At 40.1% G+C, this 20,964-nt stretch overlaps 1 protein-coding gene across 1 annotated transcript; it reads right to left on the bottom strand.

Annotated features, from left to right (window-relative positions):
- Positions 1-871: 871 nt before the first annotated feature.
- LOC121505252 (endosome/lysosome-associated apoptosis and autophagy regulator family member 2-like) lies at positions 872-19,255 on the bottom strand. Its single transcript, XM_041780389.1, has 22 exons — positions 19,051-19,255; positions 11,547-11,667; positions 11,275-11,464; positions 11,044-11,191; positions 9,827-9,916; positions 9,628-9,733; positions 9,335-9,484; positions 8,968-9,056; positions 7,166-7,346; positions 6,746-6,874; positions 5,992-6,082; positions 5,772-5,874; positions 5,493-5,630; positions 5,057-5,329; positions 4,793-4,966; positions 3,250-3,439; positions 3,085-3,181; positions 2,912-3,010; positions 2,480-2,606; positions 2,074-2,252; positions 1,718-1,880; positions 872-1,304 (listed from the first exon to the last, which is right to left on the bottom strand). Exons 1-22 carry the CDS (start codon positions 19,156-19,158, stop codon positions 1,233-1,235), a joined length of 3,018 nt encoding a protein of 1,005 aa, XP_041636323.1. The 5' UTR covers positions 19,159-19,255; the 3' UTR covers positions 872-1,232.
- Between the last annotated feature and the right edge of the window lie 1,709 nt (positions 19,256-20,964).

Raw genomic sequence — 20,964 nt, 5'->3', positions numbered from 1 at the left:
TATTCATTGTGTCTTGGTGGCCTCTCTCACTAGTCCCCTATTTGCACAGCCACTCAGTTTGTGAGGATGGCCTGGTGTGCCATATTCCTTCCATTTTTTGATGATGGATAAACAGAATTCTGAGTGATGGTCAGTGCCTTGGTTATTTTGTATCCATCCTTTGACTTATAATTTTCAATAACCTTGTCTCTGAATTACTTGGGGTGTTCTTTTGTCTTCATGGTGTAATGGTAGCCAGGAATATTGATTAACCAGTGACTGGATCTTCCAGACACAGGTGTCTTTATACTACAGTTCCTTTAGAAACATTCACTGATCCCCATTGGGCGATCCCCATTTCTCTTATTGAGAGACTACTAGCACCAAATGGCTGCGTCTCTGTTGAATTAGGTCAGTCACTGTAAAGGGGGCGAATATTTATGCAATCATTCATTTCACCTTACATCTTTTTGTTTGGTTGACATTATTTTGTAGAAATTTATTTTCACTTTGACAATAAAGAGAGTTTTTTTGTGTTAATTTTTGGTTAAAAAAGCCAAACTATATTGACTGTTATTGATTTATAAAACCAATCATGGTGAGGGATAGATGGTTAAAACTAAAATTTTGAAGGCTTGGGTTTGTGTTTCTTGTTAGAAGGACACAGTCAGGGGAGGAGAAGAGATTTACAAAGCTGGTTGTATGAGCAGTGAAGTGATCAATTTGCATTTAAACTTTTGTTTTTTTTTTTTACTGTTAATTAAATGAAATCTTATATTAATTTGCCAGCCCTAGTTTTTACCCATATTTGGAGTCACAAACATCCCAAATCTTGAATCTTACCAATTCCACATGATTTAAACTGTATATCTAAACATAGACACCACAATCCCAAAGTCAAATAGGGCTTTATTAAAGGCTCATCATTATAACATTAATATAAATACATGACTCTGAACAAAAAATACCAAATGAAAATACAAAACATACAAAAACATTAAAAGCCTGTTTCTCTTTCAGTTGCCGCCCTGAAGCATCCATGGCATTAAAGCAGCTCAGTGTTTCCAGTGTTTTCTATGGGAGTAAAAGCTTTTGTCCCGCGTCCTATTTTCCAGTGAAAACTGGGGTCTGTAGAGGTGCCCCCCCTCACAATGAAGGGGCAGAGGACACATATAGGAGGAGGGCAGCGACACTGTCACTGACGGTCTGTTCCTCCTTTATTTAATAGTCTCTCCCTCCCTCTGTTGGTGTTTTTATCCCAGCACCCATCGATCAGCCTGAGAGGAGTTCAGCTGCACAGACTCGCTGCTCTCTCCATCCTCCTGCTGAAAAATAAACATGTACAAGAGGTTTGAACTGGCAGATCAACAAATTTGACAGTTGTTGCCCCAAAGAAGTGTTGTGTCATTGGATGGTTTTCAAGCTACATATCTAAAGGGATGATAAAGTCAGCCTGTTGTTTCTTCCCTATTCCTGTCTGAAGTACAATGTGCAGAATTTTTTATTATCACTGATTAAAACCAAAGCTGTGTGGGAGTTTAAATCTGCTATTGTTACAAGCTTCTCCTGACTCTACCATCTGATCTCTTGTAGTGCCAGCATATTTTGCAGCATACTAGCAAAGCAAACAAGATAAATACTGACATTTAATTGGTGTAAAGACTTACTCGAAGGGACAGTAAAGATCTCAAGTATTTACACGAGAAGAAGCCTGCAGTATAAGCTTGATCAAACACACCTTGTTAGCGATGGCTCGTAGTTTCCCCAGCAGTGAGGGCTTCTGTGTGTAAACCACGTCGTCTTCAGGCTCCTCCCCCTCAGCCAGAGCACAGCTGTCTGCAGCTGGCAGCTCACACTCTTTGTTCGCAGACATCACCAGACGAGAATACTTGTACTCCAGCCTGAGAAACACAACACGGAGACAGAGTCATGAATACAGGCAGGTGTACAGTTTGTCTACTTCTTTAGCCTCTGCTGTCACAGACAAACTAAAGCTGATGTCTCCTCCTCTAATTACACTTCAAGGTGATCTTAATGAGTAAGTTGACCCTGTCTGAGTTTTTTTGTAGCATCAGATGAGCAGGTGCCTCTGACCTCTTGTTTTTCTTCCAGAAATAGCAGGTGAGTGAGATGAGCAGCACGGCCACAAAGGCTCCACCACCAACCCCGACCTTCAGCCACAGAGCGACAGCCTCGCATGGAGAGGAACTTCTTGAGGGTAAAGAGACGCCTTTGGTGCACAACTTTGGCTCGTTCCATACATACAGAGTTTCCTGGAGAGAGACAGAGAATTCTTGCTATTTTAACATCATTTAAATAGTTTCCCCTTGAAATACAATCTAAATGGAGAGACTTGATATACACTCTGTAAATAGTAAGAAATGTATTATAAACAAGCTTTAAGTAATATGAGCTTTATAATGCATGTTTTAGGTAAGAAAAAAATAACAGAAAGCATGATTTGAATTTGTTTGTGTCTGTTTGTTTGTGTGTTTATTACCTGTACCCCTCCCTTACACGCCCCCTCTATCTTGTGGTAGTCGTCCTGGGAGCAGCGTGGACAGGCGCTGGCGCTCTCCCACAGAAAGTGAAATGTGCATCCATCACATGTTCCTGCAGGGCATGAGCTGCACCAAAAACATAGTTGATCTCATAAATTTTGTTTATTGTTTCATTTTATCCCAATTTAAACATTTTAAATTAAACAATAATGTGGTTCATCATATGCTGCCTCTTTGTGCATCTTTCAAAGCCTTTATTTTGCAAACTACATGCTTGTTCCTTTATCCATTTTATAAAATTGGTTGTTACACGTTCACTCATGATTTATTAAATTAAAAAAAAAATTTAAAAAAAAAAAAAAAAAAAAAAAAGGAATGAAGAACTGAACTTTCAGTTCTGCGCATTTGCAGTTCTGCTGGATATGACCCACCTGGGCACAGAGACTTTTCCTCGCTCAGACTCAGGGTTGCAGCGAACAGTGATGACTGAACTTCGACCCTGATCACATGAGGCTGTTGGCTGCTTTGACCTGAGAAGAAATTAAAGGGTCACAATCAAGGTGTAAATGGGAAACACAAACCCACTCTGTCATTCACACTATACCTGTAGAAGAAGTTGATGTCTGGAACATCCTTTGAGTTTTCAGGGTAAAGGTCTGGTTTGGCGTTCACACCGTCCAGCACACTGTCAACGGTTGCTCCTGGAAACAAACAGATATTAAAACCAACATAAGCAGAGAAACATGCTGCCGTTTATTAAGGATCTTACCGATGAAAGTATCTGCGAGGCTGATGGACTGGGAGGAAATGGCCATCCTGAAGCCCCGCCCATCTGCTGGGATGATTGTTGATTGACAAATGAAGCTGTCGACTGAGTTGACAAAGCGAGCCGAGTCGCTTTGATCCTCTTTGTTGGACACATCAGTGACGTTATCTTTGCAGACAGCAGCTCTCTTTCCCTGCAGCAACACATGCAGATAGTGTGCCAGTTTCCATGGTTACTCCTGATGTTCCCCTGCTGTCTGTTATCTTTTATCACACTGAGGCAACAGGTTGTAGAAAATTTGTTTGTTTTTCATTCATTTATTATGGATAACCTTCAGAAAATCAGAGCTATTCATACATTTTTATTTATGATAAAGTGTAAAGGCACTTGGTCTTATCCAGCCCTTTTCTAGTCTTCAATTTACTCTAAGCACATGTTTTTTAGCAGGAATCTTTAAATTTTAATCATCAGGAATTTTCCATGTTTTTGCTTGGAAATATCTTGAAGTGCTTGGATTTTTATACAAAAAAATCCAGGGTGATTTTTTTAGCAATGTTCCCTGGAATTTTCTGTAGATTCATCAGGGAATTTTGGGACACTTGTTCCCAGGAAAATTCACAGACATTTTCCACAAGTTTTCAGGTATTTTACCTTGAACTTTAAGAATCTTTCTTAGGAATTTCCATGGATGTTTGAGAGATTTTTGGAAATTGCCAGGGAATATTCAGGCATTTTTGGAAGCTAAGCAGGGATTTCCCCCTAATATTTTCAGAAATACTCCAGAAAATAGCAGATATTTCTTTATCAATTATGAGGAATTTTTCCTGAATCTAAAAAAATGCAGGGATATTCTAGAAAGTTCGATGGAATTTCAGGAATATTTCCACTGATTTTTGAAAAAAAAAAATCCCATGAATTTTCATGCAAATCTTAAGACATTTCCAAAGATTTTTCCTGAACTTTGCTTGGATTATTTCTAGAAATGTTCCTAGAAATCTTTCCTGTAAATTATTGTGAATTATTCCTGTTTTTTTATCTAGGAATTTTCTGCATCCTTCTGAGGATGTTGTACATTATTCAAGAGTTATAAAAACTTCCCAGCATTGTTCCTGGAAAACTTTCTGGAAATTATGGAATGTTTCAACAAAATTTTTGGGAACTTTCCAAAGATTTTTTGAAAGATATCCAAGGTTAACGCATGAATTCTATCACGATTTTCATTCTGGAAACTTCAGGTAATTATCTCAGGAATTTCACTGAAACTTTCCAGGAGTTTTTGGAAATTACCCTGCAAATATTCCCTAAATTTTTTGCAATATTTCCACAGAATTTTCAGAAGTTTTCTTGGAATTTACTTGAATTTTCCTGGGAATTATAAAACAATATCTAAGTTATTTTTAGAAATTCAAGAACTGCCCATTTAAAGGTTTAAAATAGCAAGAACTGGAGAATATTTTATAAGCACCATTAAAAGACACTACTGATAGACTTTGTATTCTGCACTAAAATAGTAATCAGTCATAGATAACAAATATGTGAGACTCACCTCATGGCCACACAGGCTGATGTTGAACAGGTGAAGGTATTTAGTTCCTTTTGATGTGAAACTTGGCCCAATAATCAGAGACACCACATCACTCATTGGGCTGAGGTCAAAGGTCAGCGTTCGGTTGTTTTCTGTGTACGAGAGGGAGCAGTCGCTATAGCAGCGAGAGTGTTCCTGAAAGCAAAGAAAATATGTAATGGTCCTCTAAACATCTTTTACACTCTCTATTATGGCTTTATTTATGTCAAAGAAGAATTTCTCTACCTTGTTGCTGATACTTCCAGGCCCACAGGCGACGCAGGCGTCCTGACCGTAGGTGTGACGTCCTGCCAGGTGAGTGTTTGGCGGACACTCCTGACATCGGTTTGTTTCTCTGTGGATGTAATAACCAGCAGGACAGGGGACACAGGAGGAGCCGGCCTGCTGGGAGTTCGAAGGAATCAGAGCGCAGGCTCGACACGATGAGGCCACCCCGTCCAGGACGTTTGTGACGGTGATAGAGTACAGCTTCACCATGTCGCTAACATAATGACGCATCTTAAAGCAAACAAGCACAAGTACATAAAATAAGTGCCTTTTGTCAACATTCACTCTTTCTCTTATCGATAAGAATACTAGTAAAGATCTAGACAGTTTTTATATGATACCTTCTGTAAAATTTAAAAGAACACAAGATATAAATGGATTGTTGTTTACTAACATCCAGAGCATGGTTTGTCCTCTGAAAGGCCCACGTGTATGTGACCGAGGCATTCCTGGTCATGCTGTGAGAGTATGACTGCTTCCCCTTGCTGCCCTCCCAGGACTCCACCACTGTGGTGCTCTTCCTGTTCACATCCTGCAGGGGGCGTCACAGTAAAACAGATGGAACTGAATAAATGAGCAATAACACCTGACCACAGCTGGAAACAGATGCTTCTGTCATACTGATCTTGCATGTTTGTGAAATTTGTAACTAAAACATTCACAGTCAGCGTACCATCATGAAGTAGAGCTCACAGTCGGCCGAGCAGATGGTCTCAAACACAAAGGTTATCTGGCCAAACTCACCGCCGGTCATCCCTGAGAGTGAGGCTGGGACTCTGCCAGAGAAAACACAGGCAGAGGTTATTATTACACTCATAAATAATTTTCACACCAAACTAGATAATTATTCAAGTGGATTTCAGCTGGAAACATCTTACTTCATAGACACTTACTTAAAGCCAGGCACATGCAGGCTGAGGATGAGATAGTCATTATCTGAACTGCCTGCTCCACTGCGGATGTGGTCTCCTGCCACCTCCCAACCTGATCAACAAGACATCATTCACTCACTTCAAACTGCATTAATCCTGCATTACAGACGGCTGCTTGTATAACGACTCAAGTTTACTACACCCTCTAAAAAGGCCTCTTTCATTATGGGCTTATCATTATATACATGTAGTCAAGACATTGCATAGAGCTAGAGTATAAATTAACCACAAAAACAATAAATGGAGTGTTCAGGGAAGCCACAGAGTCAAGTACCACCATATAACCAAGATCAGCTGATCTCATGCAACCCAAGACATCTCTCTAAGCATGCTATTGGCTCATCAACCTCATGCTGCCATGTTTAAACTGCTCTAGCCTGGCTATGCTTTACTGCTCCCTTTGCAAGCCGCTTCTTGCAACCCTCCTCCACCCCAGCTCCTCCTTTATTTTTCTAACTTAACCAATGTCATTCTGTTTTCATTGATACCTTTTCTGCTCTGGGTGCCTCAGGTTTTTCTTGTAGGCACAGTAAAGGCAGGAATGTGTGCTGCTGTTCCTGCTTGATGCTTCCACATAGGCTCATGGAAGTGCAAATTAATAACTGCCTATAAAATGTCCCATCCTTGGGACACTAAATCTGTCACATTTTCCATATTTTGCACAGGTACGACTATTTTCTTCTTGCTCTAGTACCACAGGATTTATCCTTCTCACCATTCATGTCATCACAGTTGGAGTTGCCCACATTAAAACAGGAAGTCTTCATGTTAGAGGGCAGCACGTTCCACCATTTGTACTCGTAACCCAACACTGGCTCTGTACCTGCAGGGCATGGAGTGCAAACTGGAACAAAGCATACAAACAAAAGCTCCATTAAATGATTTCAATATTGTCGATGTCCTCAATAACAGAATATGTTTGCAAAGGATGCATGAGTGGATTATTCTGCTGGGTCAACAGATCTCATTAAAAAATGACAGAATGGACAATAATGAGACCAGATGGGGAACTTTTCAGGTTTGGATTACTTTCCTTTGGTAAACACGGTTCATAAAAGCTCCTGTTCTGTCAATAAAGGTGCATTAGTCTTAGGTAACAAAAATACCAGGTGTGTTTAGGTGTGAGCAGGTTTACCGTAGGTCCCGTTTGAGTGAGATCCAGGCGGGCAGGGCAAACATGTGGAGTCGTTGCTGTTGTAGTAGCCGGGGTTACAAGGAGGGCAGGGCTCCCTCTGCCCCGTCGCTGGCAGCTCCACCGCCCCTGTGACGTTCTCTACACAGATTTTTGGCTCCACCCAACGATACAACACCTGAGTCTGGAACAGAAGCACAGAGACATGCAACTTAAGCATTCTAATCCAACAACAAAATATCACGCATTCATAAATGGGTGCTTTCTTTATGGCGATTATCAGTCTAGCTCAGAGTCTGTAGCCGTATGAATCAAACAGGCCAAGGTCATGGACGATGGTTGACTTTGGATCAGATGACATGCAAAGTGCACACAAAGTTTTTCTTCATTTCCCTCCTCATCACGTGTGCCTTCTTTGGTTTCAAATACACCAGCCTGTGAATGCTGACGGCATGTCTGCACAGTTATAAATAGATAAAAAATTAATGAAAATAAACACTAAGACAATAAAGAAAGCATCATGCTCCTGTATGGATAAGCAGTGGGCTGGGGCATTTATGATCCGTGGTTTATTTTATGTAAGCATCAGAGCCAATAAACAATAAACTGGATTTTTATGTGGATCCTCAAGATTTAACAGCTTATCATTAACAAATAATTCGACTTTATTGGTGATTTAAAAAGTTGCAGCCTGATGGCAGCAACTCCAGCCTCCAGTCCTTTTTAAACATGACACAAAAATCTTTGCACACCTGGATGGATTTGCCATTCTTCTTTGCAAATCTCTCAAGCTCAGTCAGGTTGGAAGGGGACTTTCAAGGGACAGCAATTTTCAGATCTCTCCAGAGATGCGAATCAAGTCAGGGCTCTGGCTGGGCCACTCTAGGAAATCCACAGAGTTGTCTCTGAGCCACTCTTGTGTTGTCTTGGCTGTCATGTCATGTTGGAGGGCAAACCTTCAGCCCAGTCTGATGTCCTGAGTGCTACAAAGCAGGTTTCCATCAAGGATGTCTCTTTGCTCCATTCAGCTCCCCCTCAACCCTTACTAGTCTCCAAGGCCCTGCTGCTGAAAAAAACACCCGCACAGCATGACGCTGCCTTCACCATGCTTCACTGTTGGGATGGTATTGGGCAGGTGATCAGCAGTGCATAGTTTCCTCCAGACATTTAGAGTTGAGGCCAAAAAGTTCAATCTTGGTTTAATCGGACAAGAGAATCTGCTTCTCATAGTCTGGGAGTCTTTCAGGTTCCTCCTTTTAAACTCAGGGTGGACTTTCATGTTTCATGCACTGAGGAGAGGCTTCCATCAAGCTTTGTCTCATCTCCACACAGGATCTCAGGAGCTCAGTCTGTGTGGCTATCAGGTTCTTGGTCACCTCCCTGACTAATAGGCACCTCTCCCCAGTGTTTTTGCTAAGTTTGGCTGGGTGACCAGCTAGTGGAAGAGTCCTGGTTGTGCCAAACTTGTTGCAATTGAGAAATATGGAGGCCACTGTGCTCGTGGGAACCTTCAGAGCAGCAGACATTTTTGTAGCCTACCTCAGATCTGTGCCTATGAACAATCCTGTCTCTGAGCTCTGCAGGCAGTTCATATGACTTTATGGCTTGGCTAAAATACAGTTTTCACTTTGTCATGATGGTCTACTGAGAGTAGATTAATGCAAACTACTAGAACGCACTATGTTTTGTAAGTTTCCTCTTATTCACTCCTTATTAGATAGCATTTGTTTGTAAGCCAATGTGTCTGTTTGGGGTTAAAAAACACAATTTGCATGTAAAATGTGAAGTACATGGATGTTGCTGACCTTCCCTTCGCTGTCACAGGCTGTGTGGATTTGAAAGTAATCCTTCTCTGAGCATGGTGGCCTCGGCTTACACTCTGCCCATCCCTCCTCTGAGAGTTGGAGGAGAAACAAGAGGAGATGGAGACGTGAGGATCCAGGGAGCAGTGATGGGAGGAAAAATAAGCACAGTCTATGTATTTATATGCAGCTACAGTGACTAAGTCAAGAATCACAATAATCAAACAGATAACTAACCCATGATTTGAATTTGAACCCCACCATTTATTAAATAAATTTTACTGTGTTTAAAGAAGAAGAGCATGCTGATCTTAAAATATTACCCAACCATCATGAGGGCAAAATCATGCTGTTGTTACATGAAACGTACGTGAGTAGTGGTGTTCAGGGCAGGGTGTGCAGAAGGAGGCGTCCTTTATGGAGAAGGTGTTGCTGGGACAGGGCTGACAGGATGAAGAGCCAGGGGTCAGGCTGAACCAGCCGGGCCGACATGGGAAACACTCAGATGTGTACGCCACACCTGATTGATATTAAATAGCAGCGAAATATGCACACCAACACTTAAAACACTATGCTTTACTTATTTATCATCAAATGATGCATATTTTTGAAAAGTAAAATAGAATTTTTAGGCTTTTATTGTGTGTTTATTCTGCGCTTGACCTTCTATTTGGATGTTTTTGAGCAGGACAGGTTTGAACATTTTCCCTCCCACCAGGATGCCCGTAGTCCTCCAGTAAAGGATGTTCATACCAGACTTTAGATTCACCTAAAAACATTCACAAAAAAGGAGATACTCATGTTGAAGCACTTAAAAACAATAAATCTGTCCCTAGTTACATCAGCAAAATCAGACACTCACTGTGTGTGTCTCCCATTCTCCGTTGTTGGTGACTTTAATCCACTTTTGGTCATCAGTCTGTGCCATTTCCTGACACTGCTCGTTTTGGACCTGTGTACGTGTTTACATAAGAGTGATCAGCCACAACACTAGAGATGCTTTGATTTAAAGGTACATTACATGGACAAAAGTGTTTGGCCATACCTGTTAATTATCAAATTCACGTGCTTTAATCGGACCTGACAAAGGTGTATAAAATCAAGCAGCTAGCCATGTGTGATTCAAGCGTGATGCTGTGATGGATGCCACCTTTGCAATAAGATGGTTGGTGAAATTTCATCTCTGCTGGATATTCCAGTCAACTGTAAGTTATATTATTAGAAAGTAGAAGCATTTAGGAACAACAGACACTCAGCTGTGAAGTGGAAGACCACCTAAAATCACAGAGCGGGGTCAACGACTGCAAAGGTGTATGGAGCGTTAAAGTAATTCTTAAACCAGAAAAGCACTCGGAGAGCGCAGACCTCCACCATTAGCCCTATCTCCCAGTAGTAAAGAATCCTTTAAAAAATTCCTTGATCCAGACGGTGATCCGGATCACTCCCAAAATCTAATCAGTTCTACCTCATGCCATTTCTGACATTTCCTTGAAATTTCATCAAAATCCGTCCATAAATTTTTGTGTTACGTTGCTAACAAACAAACTAACTAACAAACTAACAAAGCCTGCCGATCACATAACCTCCTTGGCAGAGGTAATAATGATAATTAAATAATACGGCATGAAGAGATGTCATTACTCAATGTTTATCTGTTGTATCCAATCAAAATAGTGCTTGCATCTCTCGCACGTAGGGGCTGAATCAAACAACGGATTTCCATGGGACTGAAGAAATAATCTGTTGATAAATTCTCATCTGTTGGCAGATGAGAAAATGTTGGCATAGTGGGAGTCTTACACCAAAAGACGTACTAAAAAAATGTCGCTATAGGCATCAACCATTGGCGAAACTGTCATGTTAAACATCAGTATCAGTACTGGCCCTCAGGTGCAATTTAAAGAAACAAAATCAAAAGAGGCGATGTCTGAGCTTCTTTTTTGTGCATTTTTGCACCCTAAAACTAAAAACATTTATAAATGTCCTGGCTTGAAAAGCTTGCAAAAGTTGGTTTAATTCCAATGAAATGTGCTGTAAAAGGCATGCATTTCATAACATGAAGCAGACAGAGAAGCTTACATAAAACTCAAAGAAGATGTTGTTGTCTGGGTACTGGTAGGTGAAGGAGACGGATCCTTGTTTCTCCAGATGGACGGCGTAAACTAAAGACACAGTGCACTCGTCACGGTTTGATTCCAGATACACACCCTGTGGCGTCCATGACGAGCTGCAGAGAAGAAAAAAACAATCAGGAAAAAAGCCCACTGTGTAGCATCTCTAATAAGGGCAGAGTCAGTGCATTCATGTTACCTGTTACAGGCCTGAGTGTCCTCTCCGTTTGGACCAGAATCTAAAAAGCTGGCCATGCTGGTAAAGCCTGCAGGGATGGCGTCCCATTGGTCGAAACGGAGGCCACTGCCTAATGAGTAGGAGCCTGCTGCACATGGCGTGCACTGCTGAGTGGTCATCTCTAAATACATCCCTGCTGGACAGGAGAATGCTGCAACAAGAATCAGAGTCACACATTAGACATGCGAAGACAAGTAAACATATATGAACAAACAGACATGAGTAGCTCTTACAGCAGTCTGTCCCTCTGGTTGGAGGAGGAAGGTCTGAGCAGGAGCCTGGACTGAGAGGGATGGCGACCCTCCATCGGGACCCTGTGCTGTCACACTCGGTGTACTGGAAGTAGTAGTCTGTCTGCAAAAACACAGAGTATATATCAATGCACCATCCTAGGTTTGTTTCATTTGGAAATAAAATCAAAACAGAGTTTTATTTGACTCGTCACAGTCATTATTACTCACAGTCGCAGCCCTCCCAGTCTACCTTGACTTTTTCCAGTCACATATACGCACACAGAATTAAACACACATGACTTATTGTGAGCATGAAGCTGATTCATATGGAAACAAAGGCTGTGTTCAAAAGGGAACATCAGCTCTGACCCGGATCAGCATGCCAAACAACCGCTGGAACACTAATGGTCCATTAAGAGAACAACAGTAGGTCATGTGTGCAGCGCTTCCATCCAAGGACGGCTGGTCGTGACGTTAGTGCCCATCATTGAACCGTACAGCTCATCATTTAGAGGAACATTTTGTCCAAAGTAACAAATAATGAGCTTTTACATCAGCAGGAACAAGATTAGGAGGATGGCATCATCCTCAACTAAAGATGAGAAAATCAGAGTTTGATGGGAACTATCATTTTGTTGGATATTAACCTTGTTTTGTGCAATTTGATCATTTCAACAGTCATTTGTTGTTTTGTTTAAGGAAGATATAAAGTTAATTTTGATATAATTGATGTTATATTTTATATACTCTAATATTTGTTAATCTTTCATTGCCGATAACCTTTTAGGGCCCACGTCCACGGTCGGAGCTTTTAGCTCCGCCAGAACTCAAAACCTCCTTTTCAGAGTGCTCCTCATAAAACTGACTTCCAATATCCTCGTTAACATCTGTAGCATCATTTATAAACAGCTCAATTCAGTTCATATTTTCAGAATTTAAAGGAAATATCATCATAAGAACAGTGCAAAGGAAAAGAAGAGTTAGATCAGACTCTCCTCAGTCATTGCTTGTTTTCATGGTTTCTGCATTTCCCTCATCTCTCTTTCTGTATCTCTCTTTACTCTCTTCTTGCATCTGTCTTTCTTCCTCAATTTTCCTCTTTTCTTTCGGCGTTTCCCTTTTCTCCTTTTCTGCATCTCCCTCTTCTTTCCTACTACATTGCCTTTGTCTGCACTGTTCTCTATTTCTGGTTCTCCCTTTTCTCTCTTCTTTATCGGCCTTCCCCTCCATTTCCCTTATCTCTATTTCTACATATCCCTCTTCTCAATTTTGCATCTCCTTTCCTTTTATTGCAAGTGCCACTCTCCTTTAAGCCTCCATTTTCAATGTATCTTTGTCTTCCCTCTTTCTGTATCTCACTTCCCCTCATTTATCCTCTTTTATTTTCTTTCTGCATCTCCCTCTCCTCTCTTTTTGCATTTATCCTTCTTTTTATGTATCTATGTCTTCTCTTTTTCTGCATCTCTCTCTTCTCTCTTCCTGCATGCATCTCTCCATCATCCATTTTCTTCTACTTCTTATCTGGATTTCCCTCTTCTCTCTTCCTGCACCTTCCTTTACTCTCTACCTGTATTCACCTTACTCTTTCCCTCCATTTCCCTCTTCTCTCTCTTTTCTCTCTTTCTGCATCTCATTTTTCTCTTTTCCTGCATCACACTTCTGTATCTATGTCTTCTCTCTTTCTGCAGCTGCCTTTTCTCTCTTCTTGCATCTCTTTTTTTTCCACAGTTTTCTCCTTCTTTCTTTCTGAATCTCACTCTTCTGCCTTACAGGTATCTCCCTTTTCTTCTCTTTGATTCTGCATCTCCCTCTTCTCCATTTCTGAAATTAAACTCTCTTTCCTCTTTTTACCAATTCACATTTTTTGCATCCACCTCTTTGTTCTTACAGCATCTCCCTTAACTCTCTTCTTACATCTACCTCTTTTTCAGCATCCCACTTTTCTCTCTTCTTCTCCATTATCCCTGTTTGTCTGTATGTATGTCTTCTCTTTTTTGGCAACTCCCTTTTCTCTCTTCTTGGATCTCTTTTTTTCCAGTTTTCTTTCTTTCTGGATCTCACTCTTCTGTCTTACTTTATCTCCCTTTTTTTCTCTTTGTTCTCACAGCATCTCCCTTAACTCTTTTCTTACATCTACCTTTTTCAGCATCTCACTTTTCTCTTTTCTCGCATAAAACTTTTTCTTTATATCTATTTACCTCGTCTCTTATTTCTCTCTTTCTCTCTTTCTTTCCCCTGCAGCTGCCTCCCTCTTTTTCTGCATCTCCATCCCTGTCCCTCCTCTTCTCTCTTCCTGCATCGGCCTCCCTCTATCCCTTTATAACCCCAACACAGCTTGGTCAGAAGGCTGCTCAACAGGAGTCTGGTTCTGTGTGTGGTTTCTGACTGGTAAAAGGAAGTTTTTCCTTAAGACTCTGACTGCTAACTGTTTCTTAGAACTGATTTCATGGTGAATTAATGCTGGGTCTTTGTGAATAATAAATCAAACAGGTATGATGATTATGATTTTGCCTGTTAACATATTTTGTACAAAGTTTTTAGGTATTTCACAGCTCTGAAATGATGCAGAAGGACACTCAGTAGATTTATTATTGACCATCGATGTCTACATCCTTGCTGTTTTCCCTAATTTAATCTTTTAATCAAAAAACACTTTATATTTAATGCAAGCCTTGCAGAATTAGGCAGAAAAACCTAAGTCATTGTTTTTGTAAAGCATCCTCCGAGGACTCCAAAGCCTCGCTCTGGCAGATCTCCATCTCCTCCCCCGAACCTGCTGTTCATCTGGGCAGGCTAATTGTGAGAGAGTGCAGGCAGCAGGCTGCAGCCGAGCGCTGATGCCTAAGTAGCAGCTAATTAAATAGGAACAATCACAGGAATGACCTGAGCTGTGTGTACAGAGGAATTAATCAGAGATGGAGAGAGATGGCGTCTGATACAGTGTGTCTGTGTGTGGTATAGAAAGCTTTTCCTCTCTCATATTACTAATCACCTCTCTGCAACAAAAACAAAGGCTGTTCATGCACCCTCCCCCAACAAACAAGCGTGTAAATCATGGCTGAAGCCAGCTTCTTTATTAGCATGTAAACATGGCAACCTGTGCACAGATTCACCTGCTCTCTCTTCTGAGTAAATGCACAAATAAACGGAGGGCTGTTGGTGCTAATGTGTTGAGAGGTGGCTGTGATAAAAAAGGACATGTGCTAATGTGTTTCACTGGTCTCCAGGGTGACTCATACTGGTTGTCATGGACGCATGAGAAGGAGACGAGGACAGGAGATAAGATTCAGCACCGTGACGAGACAACCTTTAGAATCTGGACGCTGTAGGATGGGAGGAAAACAGGCTTGTTTGTTTATTGCCAACGTTAGATGGACAGCAGGTTTAGGGAGGTTTGGTGAGATAGTTTAAACGTAAGCTGTAGTTTTAACTTAAATCTTCACTCCCTGTAAGTTTAAAATCCACCATCATTATGGTTTTGATGTTTTATTTTGAAAGGTAAGATGACATGGAGGATGATTTTTATGTGAGCAGTCTGTTCTCAGCGATTGATCAGCCATCCAGAAATAAAGTACCAATAAATTACCTCATGTTATTGATGATTTTGCTCAGTGTTACTGCTTTTATATAACACTGGCTGTAGATTTAGGCTTTAAGTTCTACTTAGCACATCTACAAAAATGCTCTGTTCGATCTCTGTGGTGTGGCTTATTAACGACAGTTACCTAAATTATTTGTTTTAGCATTTTCTTAGCTTATTACTCAAGAGACGCTCAGAGAGATCTAATATTCTCTGGCTGTTAAAACAATAAAAAAATATTCTTAATCAAAAGGAAACATTTATTCCTGGTTCATTACAGCACTAGAGAAAGAATCCAACCAAAGTTACAATCAAATCACAATCATGGTAAACAACACAAAACTAGGTTCAAGAAATGATCACAACAACTAATCACTGATCCACCAATCAGATGGCCTGATCTCATAGCAACATTTGCAGGGCTACTTCCAGCTCAACAAACTTCCACTTGGGTAAAGTCTTTACAGTGCATTCTGAGAGGGGTCTGCCTGCAGATCGTAGATCTCAGATGCTCCCTGTCTCAGTAACTGTGAGACTGTGAGACTGTTTTGTCAGAACGGAAATACCCACTAAAACTTTCAGAATAAAATTGTGTAATAAACTTTTGGTTAGGTCAGGGTAAGGGCAAGGATACCATAGTTAAAAGTCAAAAACCCTACCTTTAAGACCTGATTATGAAATGTTTGGTAAAGCAAAGTAAACAGTCTGCTTACAGGAAAAGCTTGTCCTCCATAAAACACTCCTACACAGCTAACGTAGCCAAGTAGCTTACGTAGCTCTGTTATTTGTGTGAACTACTTAGTTAATGTAACTACCAATCTAACTCAGCTTAAGGAAAATCTCACAAAACTCATGAAAATCAATACTGACAAAGTTACATCATTTACGTAGCTTACGTATCTATGTTAGCTTTAGCTAGGTTTGCTAAAGCTCACATTGCTAAAGCTACTTAAGCTACATTGGACTACATAATGTTTACTATGAGTGGGTGTAGCAATGTAGCTTTAGCTATTGCTCACTTTGCTTCAGCTAAATCTCACAAAACTCATGGATATCTATAATAATAATAATAATAATAACAATAATATCTTGAATTTATATAGCGCCTTTCAAGATATCTATGCTAATGAAGCAACATTTTACACATAGTTTATGTATCAATGTAAGCTTTAGCTTAGTTTGCTAAAGCTCCATTGCTTAAGCTAACTTTGCTTAAGCTAAATCTCACGAAACTCATGGACATCTATACTAACGAAGCTACATTATATACACCGCGCTCCAAATTATTATGCAAATTGGATTTTAGTGTCATAAATATTCAATTTTTTGTTTTTCAATTAAACTCATGGATGGTATTGTGTCTCGGGGCTCTTTGGATCACTGATATCAATCTCAGACACCTGTGATAATTAGTTTTACAGGTGAGCCCAATTAAAAGATACAACTTAAGAAGGACGTTCCACATTATTAAGCAGGCCACAGGTTTCAGCAATATGGGAAAGAAAAAGGATCTCTCTGCTGCTGAAAAGCCTCAAATAGTTAAATGCCTTGTACTAGGTATGAAAACATTAGATATTTCACGGAAACTTAAGCGTAATCATCGTACTGTGAAGAATTTGTGGCTGATTGTTTACTGATGAGTACCGGGCAACCCTGGATGGTCCAGATGGATGGAGTAGTGGATAGTTGGTGGATGGCCACCATGTCCCAACATGGCTGTGCCATCAGCAAGTAGAGGACGGAATCATGTTTTGGGCTTGAATCATGGGAGAGAGCTGGTAGGCCCCTTTAGGGTCACTGGAGGTGCGAAATTGACCTTGGCAAAGTATATCGAGTTTCTGACTGACCACGTTCTTCCATGGTACAAAAAGAAGAACCGTGCCTTCTGTAGCAAAATTATCTTCATGCATGACAATGCACCATCTCATGCTGCAAAGAATACCTCTGTGTCACTGGCTGCTATGGGCATAAAAGGAGAGACACTCATGGTGTGGTCCCCACCCTCCCCTGACCTCAACCCTGTTGAGAACCTTTGGAGCATCCTCAAGCTAAAGATCTATGAGGGTAGGAGGCAGTTCACATCAAAACAGCAGCTCTATTCTGACATCTTACAAAGAAATTTAAGTGTAAACTCTCCAAAAACTCACAAGTTCAATGGATGCAAGAATTGTGAAGATGACATCAAAGAAGGGGTCCTATGGAACTTGGCCTAGTAGGATATTTTTAATTCAAATAGCTTTTGATTTCAGTAAATATGACCTCCTAACGCTGCAAATTCAACAAATGACCATTTTCAGTTCTTTACAACCTATAAAATGTTTTGAAACTCTGTTGTGCATAATAATGTGGAACAGTGCATTTTGATTTTTTTATTTTTGAGGGAAAAAAAGGTTATCATTGGGAGGTTAGTTCATTAAAATCTGAATTATGCTCTAACGGTTGATGACTTGAAAATTATACTGCATCGACTATTGAGGAAAACCAAATAAAAATATAATTTGCATAATAATTTGGAACGCGGTGTACATAGCTTGCGTATTTACGTAAGCTTCAGCAAAGTTTGCTCAAGCTCACATAACTAAAGCTAACTAAGCTATATTATAAAGCCTCGTGACTTTTATTATGAAGATTGTGTGGCAATGTAGCTGTAGCTAAGCTTACTTAGCTTAAGCTAAATCTCACGAAACTCAACTCAATTCAACTCTACTGGTAAATAGGGGTATTGCAATATATAAATTGTGGGGTGGATTTATAGTGTCAATATCTATATACATTTTATTTAATAGTATTGCAAGTTATTGTTTAGGGCTGTCAAACAATTAAATTCCTTATTGTGATTAACTGCATCCTTTTTTTTTTATCACATTTTAAAATGCCACTATTTTGCATTAGGATCTGTTTTTGATCCATTTTGGATTTTTTTTTAACTGTCTTCTTGTTTGAATAGGTACAAACCTGCTTTTGTAGGTAGATCAAAGACTTTAATATGAATTTTACCACGGAAAAAGGAATTTGTTATGGATTGAAAAAGAAATAGAGAACAGATGGCTTTTGACTTGTCTACTGAGCTGTCTGTGAGGGTTTTTTTTGTTTTGTTTTTTTTTTTTTTTTAAGTGAAATAAGACATTAAAGAGCAGTGGTTAACTTATTTTAATCATTGTAGCACCAGGGAGATGCTGGCACAGCTTGAAGTGTGCTGAAAATTAAACGTGAATAATAATGATTTTAACAGTCCTTAAATGCTCTAATTATGGATCTTGCTTACTTCAATTACTGCTATTAATCTTGACAGCCCTAATATTGTAACATCCTTTTACAATGATACGACTTCAGGGATGGAAAGCTCGATCTGATTCTTTCCTTACTGTACTCTATTTCTAAATTCTGGTTTCAAACCACTATATGTTTGATTTAATGATGGCTGGTTTATTTACTTATTTGTTTTAACTGATTCTGTCCACTCAGCCTGGTTCTCTCGCCTCCACAGCGGGTCCTCCTGGCCTGGTTGGCCGGCAGGTGGCTGCTCAGAGGAGGGATGGAGGCCAGCAGACAGCGTCATCTCGTTATGGAGCGTGTTTATAGTCAACATGAACAGCATTTTAAGCCGATCAGCGGCGTCAAAAGGACGCGAGTTCTCCCATAAAATCACAGGAAAACGACTCCAAATAAGGTTTTCTCTCGCACATAACGATAAGATTTTTATGTGAATGAATGCATGTTTTCTGCATACATGGCCATTTTCTTGACTTGATCGCCACGTTAAATGAGCGATAAACAATGAATATTCAGAATAGAAAAGCAGCCTAAATTATGACAAAACGAGCCTGATTTTTGTATCCTCGAACACATAATTTCCTGTCCCCTAGGTTCACAAAAAGAATCCGGATTCCTGGTAAAATAGTGAAACCAGTCATAAGTGCTCACCTCATCGCACGGCCGCAGCTCACGGACGGCGGACACTGATGATGAGTGAGCGGTGATGAAGAGTAAAAGGCAGCGGGGGAACCAGGAGGCCCACGCCTGCTCCCACATCCTCAGCTCGGGTCACAATCAGCCGGCTGTCCGATGCCTGGAGCCTCAAACATGAACCGGTCCTGACGGTGGCTGTTTATGTGCTCGTGTCCCTGTCATTGATGCCCCCAGCCTGCATGTCTCTCACTCACCACACACCGTCAAGCTACACGGAGTACAAATTCTACTTCCGGTACATCATTTCAAGATAAAAGTCCTTTCATGACGAAATCACAATGGGTAAACATGTTTTCAGGTGTTATTACGTCCATCTGTCCAGGGACACGTTGACATCGAATTTATCTTTAAAGAATATATATAAAAAAATATTTCTGTTGTACTCAAATGATTCTTAGAAGAACAACCATGGACATTTTAACGTATTGTACTTCTTCTCTGACCAGAGTAAAAAAAAAACATACATTTCATTTTTAAATCCCAGACTTTGTTACTGTTACAACCTCAGACATTTCAGCTCTTATCCTTTTATTCTATGTGCTGTCAGAGAAACCAAACGTTCATTTAGACAAGGGGTGTACAAAGATTTTCCACCGAGGGGGCCACTAAATCATTAAGTTAGTAAATTCTGAACATCGTTGGCATATAGAGAAAAATTATTGACATGTCACAAGCTATAATAATTCAATACAACATTTTTTTGCATGTGGTTTATGAATAATTAATTTTTCTGGGGTTTTTTTTCCATCAAAAAACATGGTGGCATCATGACAGCAAAGTGGTATTTATATATTAAAGGGGTTAAAATCTTTAAAAGTCAATGAATATTTGATATCGATAATTAGGTTAGTTGTAGGTGAAAAAAACAGCACAATAAAAAAAGAATCAAATGTTAATGTATAATATTTTCCAAGCTACCGTATGAAAAGTGCATTTTTTTGCGCTTAGCAGCTTGAGTGTGACTGATATTAACACTCCCTAAAGGGAGCGCAGATGGTCGAGTGGTTTAGGGCGCTCCCATGTACGCGGGCAGCCTGGGTTTGAATCCGGCCTGTGGTCCTTTACCACATGTCTCTCCCCACTCTCTTCCCTGTTTCCGTGTCTATCCACTGTCCTTCCTCTGTCAAATAAAGGCATAAAAAGGCCAAAAATAAATCTTAAAAAAAAAAAAAAAAACAGTTCCTAAAGGGAGGCCAGTCAGATTTTAGGGTGGCCCTGCTTGGCCCTGGCTGTCACTGCCTCCATCCTGTTCAGACTGACAATGACGCTTCATGGACTGGAGAATGTACAGTGTTGTCTCAGTTTAAGTCACTAAAAAGCAAATTGGTAAATTGTCCTGTCAAAATGTTTGTTTATAGAATTAGCACAGTAGCACTGACTAGTGCTGAAAGTAAAAAAAAAAAAAAAAAAAGAAAAATAACCCTGATGAAGTCATATTTTCTTCACAAACTATGAGTTTTTTCTTTGTTTTCTTCTTGACAGACAAGTAAAATTTTGTCCTACCTTCTCGCCCCCAAGTTAACACAAAGTGTACTCAGCTGATAATAAGAAAACACTCATAAAATATACAGTCAAGCACCATCTTCATGTTCTGATGTGGGCCATTTTTCATTTATGTTTTAGAATTTGCTGCAGGCCAATTAAAAATGGGCATATGGCCCCTGGGCCATAATTTGGACACCCCTGAATTAAAGTGTATCAGATTCTAATTTGGCTGTTTTGCATATAAGAAATGATTCAGCGTCTTTATTGGGCCTTCTGTTTTTAATCATAGAAATGGCTCTAAAGTTGATGATATTTATTCCCTTTATGTTCGTTACTAACTGAGCACAAACACCATAGCATGTTGTATATTAAAATATTCTCATC

This window comes from Cheilinus undulatus, linkage group 23 (genome assembly GCF_018320785.1).
Source record: "Cheilinus undulatus linkage group 23, ASM1832078v1, whole genome shotgun sequence".
Lineage (NCBI taxonomy): Eukaryota > Metazoa > Chordata > Actinopteri > Labriformes > Labridae > Cheilinus > Cheilinus undulatus.
The sequence above is the reverse complement of the archived record's forward strand: the minus strand, read 5'-3'. Positions and strand labels throughout refer to the sequence as shown.

Excerpts from the sequence above, each read along its gene's own strand:
- LOC121505252 (XM_041780389.1), bottom strand. The coding sequence starts at position 19,158 with ATGTGGGAGCAGGCGTGGGCCTCCTGGTTCCCCCGCTGCCTTTTACTC. Across the intron at positions 5,875-5,991 it reads CTGCATGTGCCTGGCTTTAA|AGTCCCAGCCTCACTCTCAG; the intron begins GTAAGTGTCTAT and ends TTTCTCTGGCAG. Across the intron at positions 2,607-2,911 it reads GGAAAAGTCTCTGTGCCCAG|CTCATGCCCTGCAGGAACAT; the intron begins GTGGGTCATATC and ends TTTTTGGTGCAG.